Source organism: Psammomys obesus, unplaced genomic scaffold, assembly GCF_907164565.1.
Source record: "Psammomys obesus unplaced genomic scaffold, mPsaObe1.curated_primary_1811, whole genome shotgun sequence".
NCBI classification, from domain to species: domain Eukaryota; kingdom Metazoa; phylum Chordata; class Mammalia; order Rodentia; family Muridae; genus Psammomys; species Psammomys obesus.
Window position 1 is genome coordinate 13,242,013 of NW_026593286.1, and position 16,603 is coordinate 13,258,615.

The following is a 16,603-nucleotide window of genomic DNA, read 5'->3' on the forward strand; positions in this document are numbered from 1 at the left end:
GATAGATAGATAGATAGATAGATAGATAGATAGATAGATAGATAGATAGATAGATAGATAGATAGGCAGGCAGGCAGGCAGACAGACAGACAGGCTGGCTGGCTGGCTGGCTGGCTCTGACAGGAAGGCAGGCAAGAAGAAAAATAAGCCAGTACAAAAATCTTCAAGTAGAAATGTGCCTGACATCCATAAATGTCCTGACATCCAAAAAAACAGAAATATGCCAGGACTGGAATAAACCATAAGTGTACGTAAGTGCTGCAACCAGAACCGTAAGAAGCCTCAGGGAGCACACTGAGGAGGACTGCAATTCATCACTCCAGGATCAAAAGAAAAGTAGTTTTCAACAGAGGCAGGCCATCACCTGTGGCAAAAAACCAACTTAATGACTTATAAATTTGGCTGCTGGGTGGCTACATAAATTTAAAAAGGAATACAAAATTGAGCAAAACCTACTCTGGATACAAGAGGCTTGAACTAAGTAAGATGCCTACAAATTTCCTAAATTATTCTCTGCTTCATGAAATGACTTTGTTGGTTATACTCAACACCCTAGGTTAGAAGCCAGTGTTGCCTGTTTGTAGACACAAAACTATAAGCCTAAGGACAGCAGCCAACACAGGAGACAAATGGATGACATCACCACCATCCACCTGCATACATTCATCCCAAAACTAATGCACGGGTGATTCCAAAAGAAAGAGTTCTTCAAGTACATCCTCCTTTTCTCGTACTGGTCCAATTTCTTAACAATGAACCACATGCTACATTATTTCCTTTTTCTCTAACTGGACCACACTGGCCAGTTAGAGAAATCTGAGTAATCACCAATACCTAAAACTCAACATGCTCAAATATCACTATCCTGTTATACCAGTATGACAGTATGGTCCTGTCCCTAAGCAGAATCACCAAATTTCTAACTATACAGGAAATGCTACTGAACATCACAGAGGTCTGCAGTGAACAGTCTACATTTTCTGACGGTCATTTCTTTGACTGTTTTGACTTTGAAAGTTTCTATGCCTTGTGTGAGTTGGAAGATTAAAAACCCTGCGATGACAAGTAAAAGGAGAAGTAAGTAAGGAGGACTCCTGGCTTAGGAGTCTATAGACTCTAGCTATAGACATTAATTCTAATGGGCAAATTTAAAGGGGTTACGTTTAAAACCAACTTTAAACTATTCAAAACTTATAGGAGAACAAAAAAATTGAATGATGTACAAGTATTTTAAATTTGCTTAAGTTAAGCACTACCATTTTTAAAGATTGACTGATTTATTATGTATATAGTATTCTGCCTACATGTATGCCTGCAAGCCAGAAGAGGGCACCAAATCTCATTATAAATGGTTATGAGCCACCCTGTATGGGTTGCTGGGAATTGAACTCAGGACCTCTGGAAGAACAGCCCTTAACCTCTGAACCATCTCTCTAGCCCCATACTATTATTGGTCACTGTTGCTATTTCTGTTTTTAAAATAGGGTCTCATATAGCCCAGTCTGGCCTTGTAATAGCTACAATGATCAATGATGATCTTCCATTTTTGGTCCTCTGCTTCTGCCTCCCAGGTGCTGAGATGATATGCATGTGCTATCATGTCCAGTGTTATGCAATGCTGGGGATCAAATCAGGACTTACAGCATGCTAGGCAAACACTGTGCCAACTGAGCTACATTCCCGGCCCGTACTTTAAGTGCAATGATAAATAAATGCTTATAGAAGAATTTTAATCCAGCGAAATAGCTGCTTTGGCAAGGGAATCCCATCCAAAGACCTTTTAGGTCTATGTGATCTGCTAGAATACAGACAAGCTCAGTATGATCTGGCTGGAATACCGACACATCCTTAGTGCACACCTTTAATTCCAAACAATGCAGGTAAGGTTAGTTTGCAGGAGGAGGCAGTGGTGGTGCACACCTTTAATCTCAGTGCTCGGGAGGTGAGGGCAGGTGGAACTCTGTGAGTTTGAGGCCAGCATGATCTACTACAAATTGACTCCAGAGGGAGAAACCCTATTTCGAAAAGAAGAAGAGGAAAAGAAGAAAAGGAGAAGAGGGAGAAGGAGGAGGAGAAGGACAAGAAAGAGAAGAAGAAAAAGAAAAGAAAGAAGAAAGCAGTTATGTTTGAAATTGACATCTAATTGGGGGGCAGACAAAGTGACAAACCAGACAAAGATTTGACAGGATGAGTCAGAGACAGAATTATTCCCAATACTCAGGAGAACAAGACAGGAAAGAGGCTACTTAAGAGCAGTGCAGAGGGGCTGGAGAGATGGCTCAGGGGTTAAGAGCACTGTTTGTTCTTCCAGAGGTCCTGAGTTCAATTCCCAGCAACCACATGGTGGCTCACAACCATCTATAATGAAAATTGGTGTCCTCTTCTGGCATTCAGGTGTACATGCAGGCAGAACATTGTACACATAAAAAACAACTCTTTAAAAAAAAAAAAAAAAAAAGAGCAGTGCAGAAATGGGGAGGTTGGGAGAGGGGGTCCTTTTACCAAGAGTTTCTTCTTGGCATGGTTTTAAAGAGACAGGTTGCAGAGAGAAAAAGCAGAATGATTCCCAGAATTAGTCTGAGATCAGACAAAGCAATTCACTCAGAAGCCAAGAGAAGCCAGGAGGGGCCAGTTTAAATCTGTCAGTTTGGAGAGTTTATGCCCGATCAGCTGAACTGAACCAGCCACTCAGAGTTCAGAGAGAGCTAGAAAGGCTTGGGAATAGCTCTCATTTAATGCTTTCATCAAAGGAAATAAAAACAACATTTACAAATTCTGGCATTTTCTTTAAAGGCTAGATAAAAGAAACTGTAGAAGAACCCATTTCCGAAGTTGACAATCTAGAAAACTGATGTGTTTTGTGATCTAACTCTAGAATCTAAGCTCTGGTTAGTTCTAGAGAGCAAGATGAGAGACAGTGCACAGAAAATGATGACCACACAACATACCCACATTGGCCTTCACTCCCAGAGCCTGCACTGCAGCCATGGTGTGTACAATGACACCCTTGGGGAACTCAGACCAGGTCGGAGGCTTCCCATCAACAGTAATGATATGCCGTAGGCGTGGGACCAAAGAGACTATATCCTGAAGAAACAAATATCAATCATTTGTTAGCCAACAGTTGGAGTGACACAGAACAGTTACCACACTGAGTGACCAACTGATTTCTGGCCCCAAAAAACTTAAGTGGTGGGGCTGGGAAGATAGGTTGGAAGAAAGGAAAGAAGGGAGGGAAGAGGAGTGGGAGAGAGAGAAGGGGGGTTGCACTCACTATTCTATAGCATTGTATATACTCTGTTCTTTGATAAAATCTTCATCAACAAAGTTACTGCTCCACAAAATAAGACATATAAACAGAGAATATCTGAGTTACTTATAGAGACTCCAAAGTCCCTCACATTTTCAAGGTTTTTGTAGTCTTTCCTATTATTTCATAAAATGTCTCCCATTTCAGGCCAATCCTTACTCAGTGATTCATAAATGAATATTTAAGATATTTAGCAGTCTGGAGAAATGACTCAGCGGTTAAGAGCACCCATATGGCAGCTTATAATTGTCTGTAACTCCAGCTCTAGGAGATCCACTACCCTTCTTCCCTCCCATTCTTTCTTTCCCTACTCCCCCCCTCCCTTCCCGCACTCCTCCCTCTCTCTTTATTTCTTTCAGAAGATAAGACCTCATGCAGCTTAGGCTGACTTCAATCAAAGCTGAGGATGACTTTGAACTACTGATCTTTCTTCTTCTATCTCCTAAGTGCTGAGATTATTAGCATGTACTCCGTCTTGCTTTTTTGTGTAAATATGTGGGTGCCTAGGCACATTTGTGTGTGTGTGCGTGTGTGTGTGTGCATCTGTACACGTGTGCGTGAGTGCAGGAGGACAACAGAAGACAACCTTTGGTGTTGTCCCTTAGATGCTCTCCAACTCCTCCCCCACAGGGTCCTCTGGCCTGGAATGTGACAAGCAGTAAACCCGAGGGATCCACCTATTCTACTTCCCCTGGTTCTGGGAATATGAGCAGATACAACTACACCTGACTTAAAAGTTCTAAATCAAACCCAGGCCCCTGTACTCTTTACCTACATGGCACATAGACACGTATGCAAGGCAAAATACCTATACACATGAAGTAAATATAAAATGTTGAGAGAATGGCAAATTGGCTCGGGAGGTAAATGCACTTGCCACCAAGCCTGATGACCCAAATTCAACAAAATCCACAAGGAAATCCATGATGAAAGGAGAGAGAGTTGACTCCCACAGATGGTCCAGACCTTCCACATGTGTGTCATGGCACATGTAACCACATATACACCCACATGCACAAAAAACCCAAGTTCAAAATTATAGACACCCAAAACTATTAATTTACGTTAAATACCATACAAAATAAACACAATAGTTGTCATCCTTTCAACAGACACTGCCACATTAAATTTTTTATGGTCTATCTAATATATACATGACATCTACTTTTTGTGTTCTAAAGGAAAGAACAGAATCTCACACAGACAACTGAGGGTCACTGTGACTTATCACCGCAGACGTCAAAGTACTAGACATTTAACTCTGGTCCTCACCTTCAGCTTTGTTTGCAAGAGTTCTTTGCTGGTAATAATGTTGGTCACCTCTGTCTCGTTTAGTCCATGAACAATGGCTGGGCCTCCCAGGGTAGCATACAGTGTAACAACTATAAGGAAAAGAACACAAGTCATCACTTAAAAAGGGGGCACAGCTACAACATAGCAGCTCCTCTGGAAGTACATGTGAATATTAAAGGAGTGCTCTCATGGACAGTCAGTGGAGAAATTATTATGGCTATGTACATTACTCAACAGTACTAATCAATAGCTATTTACCTTCCTCTAATTTTCCAAAGATTTCTAGTATTTTACATGAAGATTAATATCTTTGTTTCATCTTCACAATATTCTAGGGTTAATATAATACCTGATATTAGAATGCCAACACCTTCCTTGTAGGCTGCTTTGGAACTAAAATGTGAAAAGGGACAAGCCCAGTGGTTCTCGACCTTTCTAATGCTGCCACCCTTTAATACACTTCTTTGTGTTGTAGTGTCCCTAATCATAAAAATATTGCTACTTCGTAATTGTAACTTTGCTACTCTTATGAATCATAGTATAAAGACACATGTTTTCTGATGGTCTTAGGTAATCCCTATGAAAGGGTCATTGACCACAGGTTGAGAACCAGTGGACCAGTACATTGAATGCCAGATTTTAGGTGTCATAGGTCAACGAAATAACATGAGCCAGAAATAGTGATGTAGTGATGAGGCCTATAATCCTAACACTTAGGGAGTAGAGACAGGTCATCCATCCCCCATTACACACTGAGATTGATCCAGCTACATGAAACCCTGCCCCCCCCCCCCAAAAAAAAAAAACAAAAAACTAAGGAAAAAGAAGAAAAGCATTCATAAGTGGTACAGCTTACTCTGTAAAAATGAAAGATTTTTTATGAACACTGAAATTATATTATATATACAACATAGAATTTTTTTTAATATTTACTTTCCATATTACTGGAAATAGAAGATGAATTTGAGAACAATAATCCTTTTGAAACATTCTCAAAAGAAATGCAAACTCCAACCTTGAAAACAAAAATGTAGTGCCTATTTTAAGAAGGGGAAGTAGGTCAGGTATGTTACTCTTTAATCCCAAGCAGAATTCAAAGGCAGCATGCTCTCCAGGGCAGCCAGGAAAAAACAGTGACACCCTATCTCAATAACAACAACAAGAAAAGAGGAGGAGGAGGAAGAGAAGGAGGAGGAAAAAGAGGAGCCAGGCGGTGGTAGTGAACACCTTTAGTCCCAGCATTCAGGAGGCAGAGGCAGGCAACTCTATGAGTTCAAGGCCAGCCTGGTCTACAGAATGAGTTCCAGGACAGGCAGGGTTATACAGAAATGCTGTCTCAAAACAAAACAAAACAAAACAAAACAAAAGGAAGCTGGAGAGATGCCTCAGAGGTTAAGAGCACTGGCTGCTCTTCCAGAAGTCCTGAGTTCGGTTCTCAGCAACCACGTGGTGGCTCACAACCATCTACGATAGTAAGATCTGGTGCCCTCTTCTGGCATGTGGGTGTGCATGCAGACAGAGCACTGTATGCGTAATGAATGGGTAAGTCTTTTAAAAACAATGTTAAGGAAAAAGAAAAAGGGGACTCTGAGCTCAGTGGCTCAGAGTACTTGCTGTTCTTACAGAAGATCCAAGTTCAATTCCCAGCACCCACATGTTAGGTAGCAAACAGCTATAACTCTAGCTCCAAGAGCATGCATGCTCTCTTCTGGACTCTGTAAACAATGTATGCACGTGGTACACACACATATATGTAGCCAAAATATTCCTCTAATAAAATCTCTCTTTAAAAAAAAAATAAAAAAAAAAAAAAATGAAACTTAACAAGTCTACTGAAAGCATCGTTTTTGTTTTATATTCACTTCTTGGGACATTTGTCACCAAGCTCTCCTAACTGACCTTCCAGGGCTGCTTTGCAGGATTAGCCACCATGGTTACCACTCAATTAATACTCAAATATTCAGCACTACTAAGATTCTCTATTGTGTACCTTAGCACTTGGAAGTCCACCATAACAATATGGATGTACTCTACTGGCAGAAGAGGACTAACAAAATGGCAGTAGAGTCAAAAACATCCTGGAGAGATAAAAATCCCTGGGGGATCCATTAAGTTAGGTCTAGTTTTCCAGATGCAGAAAGTCCCCTTAACATCTGACTATTTCTTAAGAAGTATTATTTTAGGGCCACATGAATAACTCTAATCCCAGCACTTGGTAGGTAGAGGCAGGTGGATTTCTTAGGAGAGGGGGAGGGAAGGGGGGAAGGGAAGGGGGGACGGAGGGAGGGAAGAAGGAAGAAAAACAGAAATATTATTTTCAAAGTGTCATCCATACGTACGCTGGAAGTTATACATGAAACACGCCTGCGCAGCAATCATCCACTCAGCCCTGGTCTCACAGAAGATGGCAATGTTAGTCTTCGGTTTCTGGCCCAACATCTGTAACCCGTTTCCAAAGTCAAGGGCTCGATTGAAGACATCATCATAGGAAAGCCAGTTATAGTGCCCCAGGATAACCTGATAAAGCAAAGTATAAAAAACATAAATATCTTTTAAAGTGACCAAAAAAAAAACAGCAAATTTCAGCCTTTTTATAGCCAGAAAGTTATGTGTGAATATAAAACACATACATTAGTTTCAAGTGAAGATATACCTTAAAAGTTAGCCTTGTGACACTGTCCATGAAAACCCAAAATCTTTGCTGAGCTTTTAACTGTGACAGAGCAGGGACAGGGGAAGGAACTGGCTTTATTTTTGGTTTAAAAATTATTCAGAATTGAGCTAAAACATGAGGATCTATATAGTCCAAAAACCAGCTGAGTCACAACAGTGAGGCCCTATTTCAGTAAACCCAAAAATGCAAACACAGCAAGCTGTTGTGGCATATGCTTGAAATCTCCGCACTTAACAAGTGAAAGTGAAAATCAAGGTCACCATGATTTTGAGGCTACATAACACTGGAGGAGGAGGGCACAACCAGAATGTTTGTTGGAATCATAAACTTCAATTTCCTAGACAAATAGCCCTAAGCTAATAATAGTTTAGAGCAAGTTTACTTTCTCTCTGCATGAGAATATTTGGATTTCAGAAATAGATGGTATGTGATCTATAAATAGGTGACTCTATTATCCAAGTTCACAGAAACATTTATGACCATTTAACTTGAATTATCCTATCATAAGTAAAATGAAAAGTCTCTCTAAAATCAGGTGGACACATAAGTTATAGAATTCAATGTCCCTACATTTAAGCATCCAAATGGTCAGAAGGACAGATAACCTCAAGTTCAGTCATTAATAATAAGCTCCTTTTGAAGTTGGTTAACATTTTTCTTTAGGGATTTCCAACTGAAACAAGCAGACTACAAATGAGCACAGCTGGTTTCCAAGCATGGCTGTGATAATTTATGTTTCATAAATATTAAAAATCATCGGACCAGAGACTAGAAGTATGTCCCAGGGACTGCTTTTCCAGAGGATCTAGGTTCCCAAGACCTGTGTGGCAGCTCACAACCATTTGTAACTCCAGTTCCAGAGGATCTAACTCCCTCTTCTGGCCTCCACAAGCCCTGACACAAGTAGAGCACAGGTATACAGACAGGCAAGACACTCATGCACAAAAAAATTAAAATTCGAAATCACAACCATCTGACCACATTTATTTCTAAAAACGCAACAACATTCAAGAGAATTCTATACGTTATGTGAAGACAAAAAGGGATAAATGCTGCCCTCTGGTGTCCTATTCAATTCAACTGTAAGATTATACTTCTTTAACTGTAGCAGTCCCAAATTCTCACCTTGCTCTACACCCCTAAGGAATGCTCAGCATGAGAGCTCCAGTGACTTCAAAGGGAGCTAGCTCTGTGTGGCTGAGAAGACAGATGAGAAATTGGGCAAAATATGCAGGAACCAGATTATAGTTACTAAGAATTATAAACTCCAAAGATAAGAATGAGGCACCTGCTAGATTCTAAACCTAAATGACTGGCTTTACCACTGTCTAAGAACAGGGCAAAAATCACCCAATATACAACCCAAACTTATAAACTCCTCAGGTGATAACACCATCTGACAAAGAAATAAAATTCTAATTCAAGAGCCAATGCCTATAATCCCAGTACTCAGCTGGGGCAAAAGGATTACCTTGAGTGTTAAGCCAGCCCAGACTACAGTGTGAAACCTTGTCTCAAAAACAGAAGCCCAGAGAAGGTGGTGCACACCTTTAATCGCAGCACTCAAGGAGGTAGAGGCAGGTGGACCTCTTGTAAGTTCGAGGCCAGCCTAATCTACAGAGTGAGTTCCAAGACATCCAGGGCTATACAGAGAAACCCTGTCTCGAAAAGAAAAAAAAGAGCTAGCCAAGCTAGCACTTAGGAGGCAGATGGAGCTCTCTGAATTCAAGACCAGCCTGGTCTACATTTTGAGTTCCAGAACAGCTAAGGCTACACAGTAAGACCCTGTCTTAGGAGGGGGGAGGGTTCATTATTTATGCTACAGGGAGTTCTAGTTAATTATCTTTCTCATAAAGGTTACATTTGTAGACACTACTTACCCATAATCATATCTGTCTTCATACTGCATTTTCTAATCCTGTCTGTCACAGGCTAACCCAAAACTAAACTCAGTAATTTAATCCTCTGCCTATGCTATTAAACACTGTTGCGGATAAACACTAAATGCGGTACCACACATTTCAACACCCCACAGTCTAATATACTTCCCCAGGCCATTCTTTTTCTCATTCTCTGATAACTGTAAGGTTTTTCTCTTTTTAAATATCCTCCCTCTCTATGTGGAGATGACCATTGTTGCTCATTTCACTAAGCCATTAGCAATTCAACATAAACCCTTACACCCTCTACTACTGAATTCAGTAATCTATATATACCTGTACTCACATTCTGCAGTCCACAGGGTTGAATGCCCCTGACAAAAGCCAGATTCTCAAAGACTGCTTCAAAAAGCTCCTCAAACTTCTACCTCTACTACACCCATCTGTTTTTACTTGTTCAAGAAGATATCTAACAGATATAACAAACTTAGCAAACCGAAAGTTCTCTCATCCATCCTACTCTCTTCTCACTATTCCTATGTAAGCAGAAGAGAGCATATCATCCATCCAATCGCTCAACACAGTAACTGAAATTACACTCATTTGTCTTTAAACTCACTTCTAAGTCTATCCAGACTCTATCACCTTATCTACAAAATACCAGCCTTTTTACCCCCACCCTCAATACTACTGTCCCAGGCATCTTCTCTATCCACATACCACTCACTCTTATTCTTCTACAACTATGTAAGACAAGGTCACTCCCTTACTTCAATCTGTAGGCTGTGCCTCTGCAGCAGCACTTAGGTCCAGAGGGAATGGAAACTATAAGCCTGTGACCCTTGCAAATCCCTTTCCAAACCCACTCCCTATGAACACATCCCCATCCTCTCGGTTGGGAAGACGGTGCTCTCTACAGGACCTCACATTATCCTCCCCCAGCATCTCACTCAGCTGACCTCATTCTTGTCTGGGGCCCACTACTCTGTCCAACTGCCCAGAAGATTCTTTATTCAAGTTTGCTAGATCTTGTTCAGGTCTCATCTTAACAGCAACTTATTCAGGCACACATTTAATCACCAGTCTGCTTTACTTTTCACACTATTTATGATCTCTCTTCCTCTCATGGAAAATGTAAATTAATCCATGCCAAAATTAACCAGTGTGTTTTATTATTGTTAAGACACTCATGATGATTTGTTCAATGTGTAGAATAGCTGAAACCATAACAACTCTTGCTCTCATCACCATTCAATCACAGACTTTTGTTATACACGGAAAAAGAGGTTCAATATTCCTGATAGCATAGCTCTCACAGAGTCTGAGAGCCACTTCCTCATTTTAACCTTAGCATTCTAGCACTGAGCTACATCTCCAGTCCTAACAGTAACTTTGGGGAGGAAGTCACTTTTCCCTTTCATGCTTAGCTGTATTTTTATTCTGTCAAAGGAGTGGCATACACAGTTGTAAATATCCATGTTATCATTCAAAGAATAACTTAGTGTAAAAAAAAAAATAGTATAACTGCCTGAAATACAGAAATGAGTGTCTTAAAGCTTTTCCAGGAACATAAAAAATGTAATGCTTTGATGTCAGTGTCTTATACCTCAAAAGAAAAACAGTAAAATGGTGATAGCATACAGAAGTTATGTTAAAATAAAAGGATACCAACATTTAACCACTCAGATGTGACAGTCTCATGAAATCAAGTTTTCAGGCAGTTGATTTAAACTTTTTTTAAGGACTAGGTTGTTTTTTTCTTCATTTATCTAGAATTTCCTCATATATCTAGAATACAATTATTTCAGAATTACTTATTTCCTGTCTTCTTCAACAAAGTATGCCTGGCTTCCTTTAACCTACTCTCTATGCTTTGTTAAGGAACTAAATCAGAATCCTGGGTTTGAGGCTTGTGTAATTTTTGACGTGCTGTTAACAAACGGGAAGCAGGGAGAGCAAGCATAGAAGAAAGACCCACAGGAGAATGAAGAAAGAACAATGCCACAGATCCCAGGCCAAGAAAGCCACATTTGTAATATCTCTCTCTCTCTCTCTCTCTCACACACACACACACACACACACAAAAGTGAGAGGATTACTCTGAAATAAGGCTTGCATAACTTTGTTTTAACCATATTATATTCTCAGTTGCTGCTTCTTGAAGTAAGGAGGGAACTTTTAGATATTAGACATGTAAGAGTCCTCAAATTGAAGGTCCTCTGTCTGTCGTAGTGGCATATACAACACAATCATTCCCAGCACTCTAGAAGTCCCATGGAGGTAGGAATATCGAAAGTTTGATTACCAGCCTGGGCTGAAAAAACAAAACAAACAAAAAAACCTTAAAAATATCAAAGTCGCTGGGCATCATGTGTCTGCCTCCTCAGGGAGGCAGAGGCAGGTGGATCTCTGTGCGTTCAAGGCCAGCCTGGACTACAAAGTCCAAGACAGCCAATGCTACACAGGAAAACCGTGTAAAACAAAAACAAACAAAAAAAAATTAAAGTTTTCTGACCTCCCTCTGCTGTTTGGTGTGCAAGCATGCACTAAACAATGTCACCTGCTACCCAGGGCAGATGCTGCTCCCAAGACAATACAATGGCTGTAATGAAAACCAAAAGCAAGTAGATCAGTGCAGGGCTAGCTTGTTTAACTCACACTCTGGCTTGCAGCCCATTCCCACAGCTGCCAAATAGCCCAACAGAAAGGCGGATCCTAGCAAAGTTTACTCCGGTACAGACAACAGACCTTATGTTTCATTTGTTATATACAGAACCTAAAATTCTAGACGAGAAAAACAAACTTTTTGTTGATCTATATATAGCCTTCTCAAGAAACTGATAAACCAAAAGTGCAAATTTAACAGCAAGTACTAATAATAGATATCATATCTTCTAACATAAAGAATTAAAAACACTGGTTGGGCATGGTGGTGTACACCTTTAATGCCAGCACTCAGAAAGCAGAGCCAGAAGGATCTCTGTGAAGATACCCTGGTGTACAAAGAGAGTTCCAGGACAGCCAGGGCTACACAAGAAACCCTGTCTCTGGAAAAGAAAAAAAAAAAAAAATTTAAAAACACGTGCCTTTGATCTCAGCACTCTGCAGAGGCACGCATGTATGAATCTGAGAACAGCCGGATCTACATACAGAGCTACAAGGCATAAATAATTGTTTTTACTCTTCTCTTACAATCTGCAGTTAGCTACAAAGTATGAGTTTTGGAGGCAAAAGGCCGGAGTTCAAATCTCATTAAGTTCCTCAGGTAATTTACCTAACTCACTTTTGCTTTAATGCTCTAATCTTCAAAGTAGAGAGACCATCTAATCCATAGATTACTTAAGTTTTAAAACAACTTGATACTAAGTAAAACAGCTTGGCTCATAAATACTAATTCCACACTCATAAAATAACTTTTCTAAAGCCACAAGACTAGTGAGCAGCAAAACCAAAATTCAATCTTACAGTCTAAGTCTAAAGCCCAGGCTTTCAACCACAATATTTGTCTGTAAAGACAGCTTGTCTCTGTTTCAAGCCAAAGACAAGATTCTCCACAGTGATTAAAAACAAAAATTTTAAGCCATGTGACAGTGATAACCAAAGTACCAAGATACTAACACTCACTGTGTGTCACATAAAAATCAAAGCAGGTCACACCGCAGGTCACACGGCCAAGCACTCTAGAATAGGGTTCCCCACTCTAAACCATCTAGACCATCTAGATGTTCCACCTCAAGTCCTCAATTATGGGGTTCAGGAGCCCCATACATTCTCCAAGCACATTCTCCATGCCATAAGTCAAATCAGTGATAGTGAGGACACAGGGACAAAAGCAATGCAGGGCTCCGGAAAAAGATTTTCTCCTGCAACACCATCAGACCCCAGCTATAGGAGGCCACACTTCCACAGTGCCAAGTGTACAAGGAGAGGAGACTCATAGGGACAAGAATGGAGGTGACTCAAGGCACTAGAGATCATCTTACCTTTTTAAAGATTTTTCCATTTGGTTGAATTTCATCTTCCTCATTCAAAATTTCACGTGTTCCCAATAGTCTTTTGTCCTTAAATTTATTTTTTGCATACATAAAAACTTTATCAAGTGTATCACAACCAGGATACAATACTGAAGCTAAACCATCCAAACTATTAATTGATCTGTAGGCAGAATCCGGCTTTGAATTGACAGGCTTTGCTTTAATTTGGTTTGGTTTCTCTTGTCTTGACTCAGACAAAAAATAAAATGGAATGTATGTTAAAATAGTATAGAGTGATATTATAAAATGTATGAAATATAAAAGTATGGGATTGATGGTTTGTTTTAGCTTCATGGTAGACGGCTTTGAAGATGCGTGGTTATTCATAAATGTTCAAAAAATAAGTTAACAGATTTCAACAAGAATCTAGAAGGAAGAAAAAGAAACAGATTAGTTCAAAACCACTTTTAAAAAAACTCTTCATATTAGCTAGGCAACTAGAGTTGTCTTTATGTCAGACAGCTAGTATACCGGCCCTCTGTAATATCCTAAACTTAAGAAACTTACTTGTATCATATCTATTAACAATGGAATTATTCTACATACTGTAAACAAAAGTAGCCTTCCCATCCTAACCTTAGGTATCCACAAATACTTCCAACAGTGAGGACAACCAGGAAAAGAAACCACAAATTTGTCCACTTCATATTTGTATGTTGCACTAGCATAAGCCACTGTACATACAAACTGCATATTTCCAAGTGAGCCCATTTGTACTCCACGCAGTAGCAAGGAACTGAATGGCAAACATGTACACTGTATTTTTATTTTCCATGGTGTTACTACATATTGGTCATTTTTTGCACATCAAATTATGAAGCAAGCTATAAAGTATGGTCATTGTTCTTAGCATTCACCAATTTCTTGATCTTCACTGGTATAGCCATTATGGAAATCAGTGTGGAGAAGTCTCAAAATTCTAAAAGATCTACCAAATGATCCAGCCATACCACCCTTTGGTACATGCACAAAGATTCAACATCCCACTCTACAGATATTTGCTCAGCATATTCACTACCCTATGGTGAGTAGCCACCATAACTAGAAAATGAAAACAACCTAGCTTCAACTGGTAAATGGATAATGTATGGTACATATACAGAATAGAATTCTAGTCAGCTACACAGAAAAATAAGATCATAAAATTTTCAAGTAAATGGATGGAGCTAGAAAATATACTGGCATGCAGACATATATGTAGGCAGAACATTGTATATACAATAAATCTTTAAAAAAAAAAAAAAAGAAAATATACTCAGGAGGTAACCTAGATTCACAAAGACAAACATCACATGTTCTCTCTTATGGATGCTATCTCTGAATCTTTAGATATGAGTATATAACCTGGAGTAACCACAGAAACCAGAAAATAAAAAGAGATCATGGGGAAAGGAATCTCTACCGGGGAAGAGGGGACTAGTAGGACACAAGTGCTATAAAGGGAGAAATGGGAAAAACTGGGAGGGAGATAGCTTACCTGAAGTGAAAGGGAGGGCAATACAGAGGAAGAAGGAGAAAAGATGGATAAATAATACATTAATCCAGGATACTTGAAAAGCCATAAGGAAACATTTTAGGTTTACTTAGAAATATTCATATATATGTATATACTCTATGTATAGATACATAAGCATATACTCATTGAATAAAGTTATGCCACTTGAGTGATGATGCTCTCCCCAAGAGCCATGTACTAATAACAACCCCAGTGGCAGGCAGAGGAAACCTTCAAGTTGGTCAGTAGAGTTGAAAAGACTTGATAAACCCTGTCTTGAAAAACCAAAAAAGATTATCAACAATATAGGCTACTGTCATTACCTTTAGTAGTCTCCCAGAACTTGCAGGACACTGTTGCTAAAGACACCACATGCTTTAGACCCAAGACTTAGAAGAATCCAGCTGGAACTGACCTCCCTCCCTAAGGACTAGCTCTCACAGCATCTGAAGGTACTGTTCCAGCTGCCAAGGAAGAAAAGTCATCAGCAGTACTACCTACCCAGCTGTGATCCCTATGAACTACAAGGACAAGCATGACAACAGATACACAAGGGAAAAATGGTTGCACTTAAACTTGGGGCAACCACAACTAACTGAACTTAAGGTCTGCTCAGTAGGAGGGAATTCATGACTGGCTATAAACTTAGTCAAGTGCCAGTGGCTGCTGAGGTTATAGGCCCTGAAAGAGAATCTACTATTGCCAATTTCCAAAAACCAGTATCATTTCTAACTGCATTCTAAATAAACAAACTACCCAAAGTAACTGTAGCTCTCAGCCTTCGTCAAAGAAACTTCTTTTTTGCAGCAGATAGACACCATTACAACTGGTTAAAATGCAGAGAACTGACTGTGCAGTGCCTAACCCAAGCCTACACCTAAGACTCAGGGAACAGCATGCAGGAGGTGACAAAAAGACTGTAAGAGCCCTCTGGACACCCGGACATCATCTGTGAGATGCCTTCTATACATGACAGGAAGGCTGCACCCATGAAATCTTAAAAATATGCTTGCCAGGTGGTGGTGATGCATGCCTTTAAACCCAGCACTCAGGAGGCAGAGGCAGGCAAAATCTCTGTGAATTCAAGGTCAGCCAGATCTACCGAGTGAGTTCCAAGACAGCCATGGCTACACAGAGAAACCATGTCTTGAAAAACAAAACAAACAAACAAACAAAAAATACATACATATATATATATATATATGCTTAAACAAGACCTATAAAGGGACTGGAGAGATGGTTCAGCAGTTAAGAGCACTGACTGTTCTTCCAGAGGACTTGGTTCAATTCCCAGCAACCACATGACAGCTCACAAATGTCTATTTCCAGGATCTAACACCCTCACATAGACACACATACAGACAAAAGCACCACTGTACATAAAAATTAAAATTCAAAAAACAAGACCTGTATAATCTCAACAGCAACTGTCATGCCAATATAAATGGTGAAAATCTCACAAGCCCCTATCCCTAGATGAAGAACTGCAGACAATTAATGGCTGCTGAGAACAGAATCAAGTCTTCTCCAGGAAGGAGGTCCGTGATTAGATCATTCCATCCAAGTGGTCAGTCTTAAATAAATACATATTTAAACAGTACTAAATGGCCTCAGCAGGCTCTGTGTGTTTCTGCATGTGTATGTGTGTAACAGTTGAAGAAGCTGAGTAGAGACACATGGCAGGCATTTTAAAGAGAAGGGTGAAAGTAATGTAAATGCAGTATTTACATATGAAATTCTCAGACCATTTACAGTAAGAAGGGAGGGAGCCACCCAGTCAGTCTAATGTACAGAATGTACAGAATATGAAAGACAGCCAAACCTGCTATACACTGCTGGGGTAAGCCAAGACTCTCCACTGAGCTTGGACTCTTCAACATTCCAGGCTGGTGTTGTTTTGTTGTTGTCTGACAATCT

General features: G+C 39.9%; 1 protein-coding gene across 2 annotated transcripts in view; it reads right to left on the reverse strand.

The window, feature by feature from the left end:
- Acsl3 (acyl-CoA synthetase long chain family member 3) overlaps positions 1-16,603 on the reverse strand; it is a 49,907-nt gene that overhangs the window by 13,817 nt on the left and 19,487 nt on the right. For both annotated transcript variants that reach the window (XM_055616496.1, XM_055616497.1), the window contains exons 2-5: positions 13,141-13,557; positions 6,943-7,120; positions 4,583-4,692; positions 2,949-3,087 (exon numbers count right to left, since the gene is read on the reverse strand). In XM_055616496.1, the coding sequence (XP_055472471.1) occupies positions 2,949-3,087; positions 4,583-4,692; positions 6,943-7,120; positions 13,141-13,518 (805 nt within the window). In that variant the 5' untranslated portion in view covers positions 13,519-13,557. The remainder of the gene's footprint in view (positions 1-2,948; positions 3,088-4,582; positions 4,693-6,942; positions 7,121-13,140; positions 13,558-16,603) is intronic.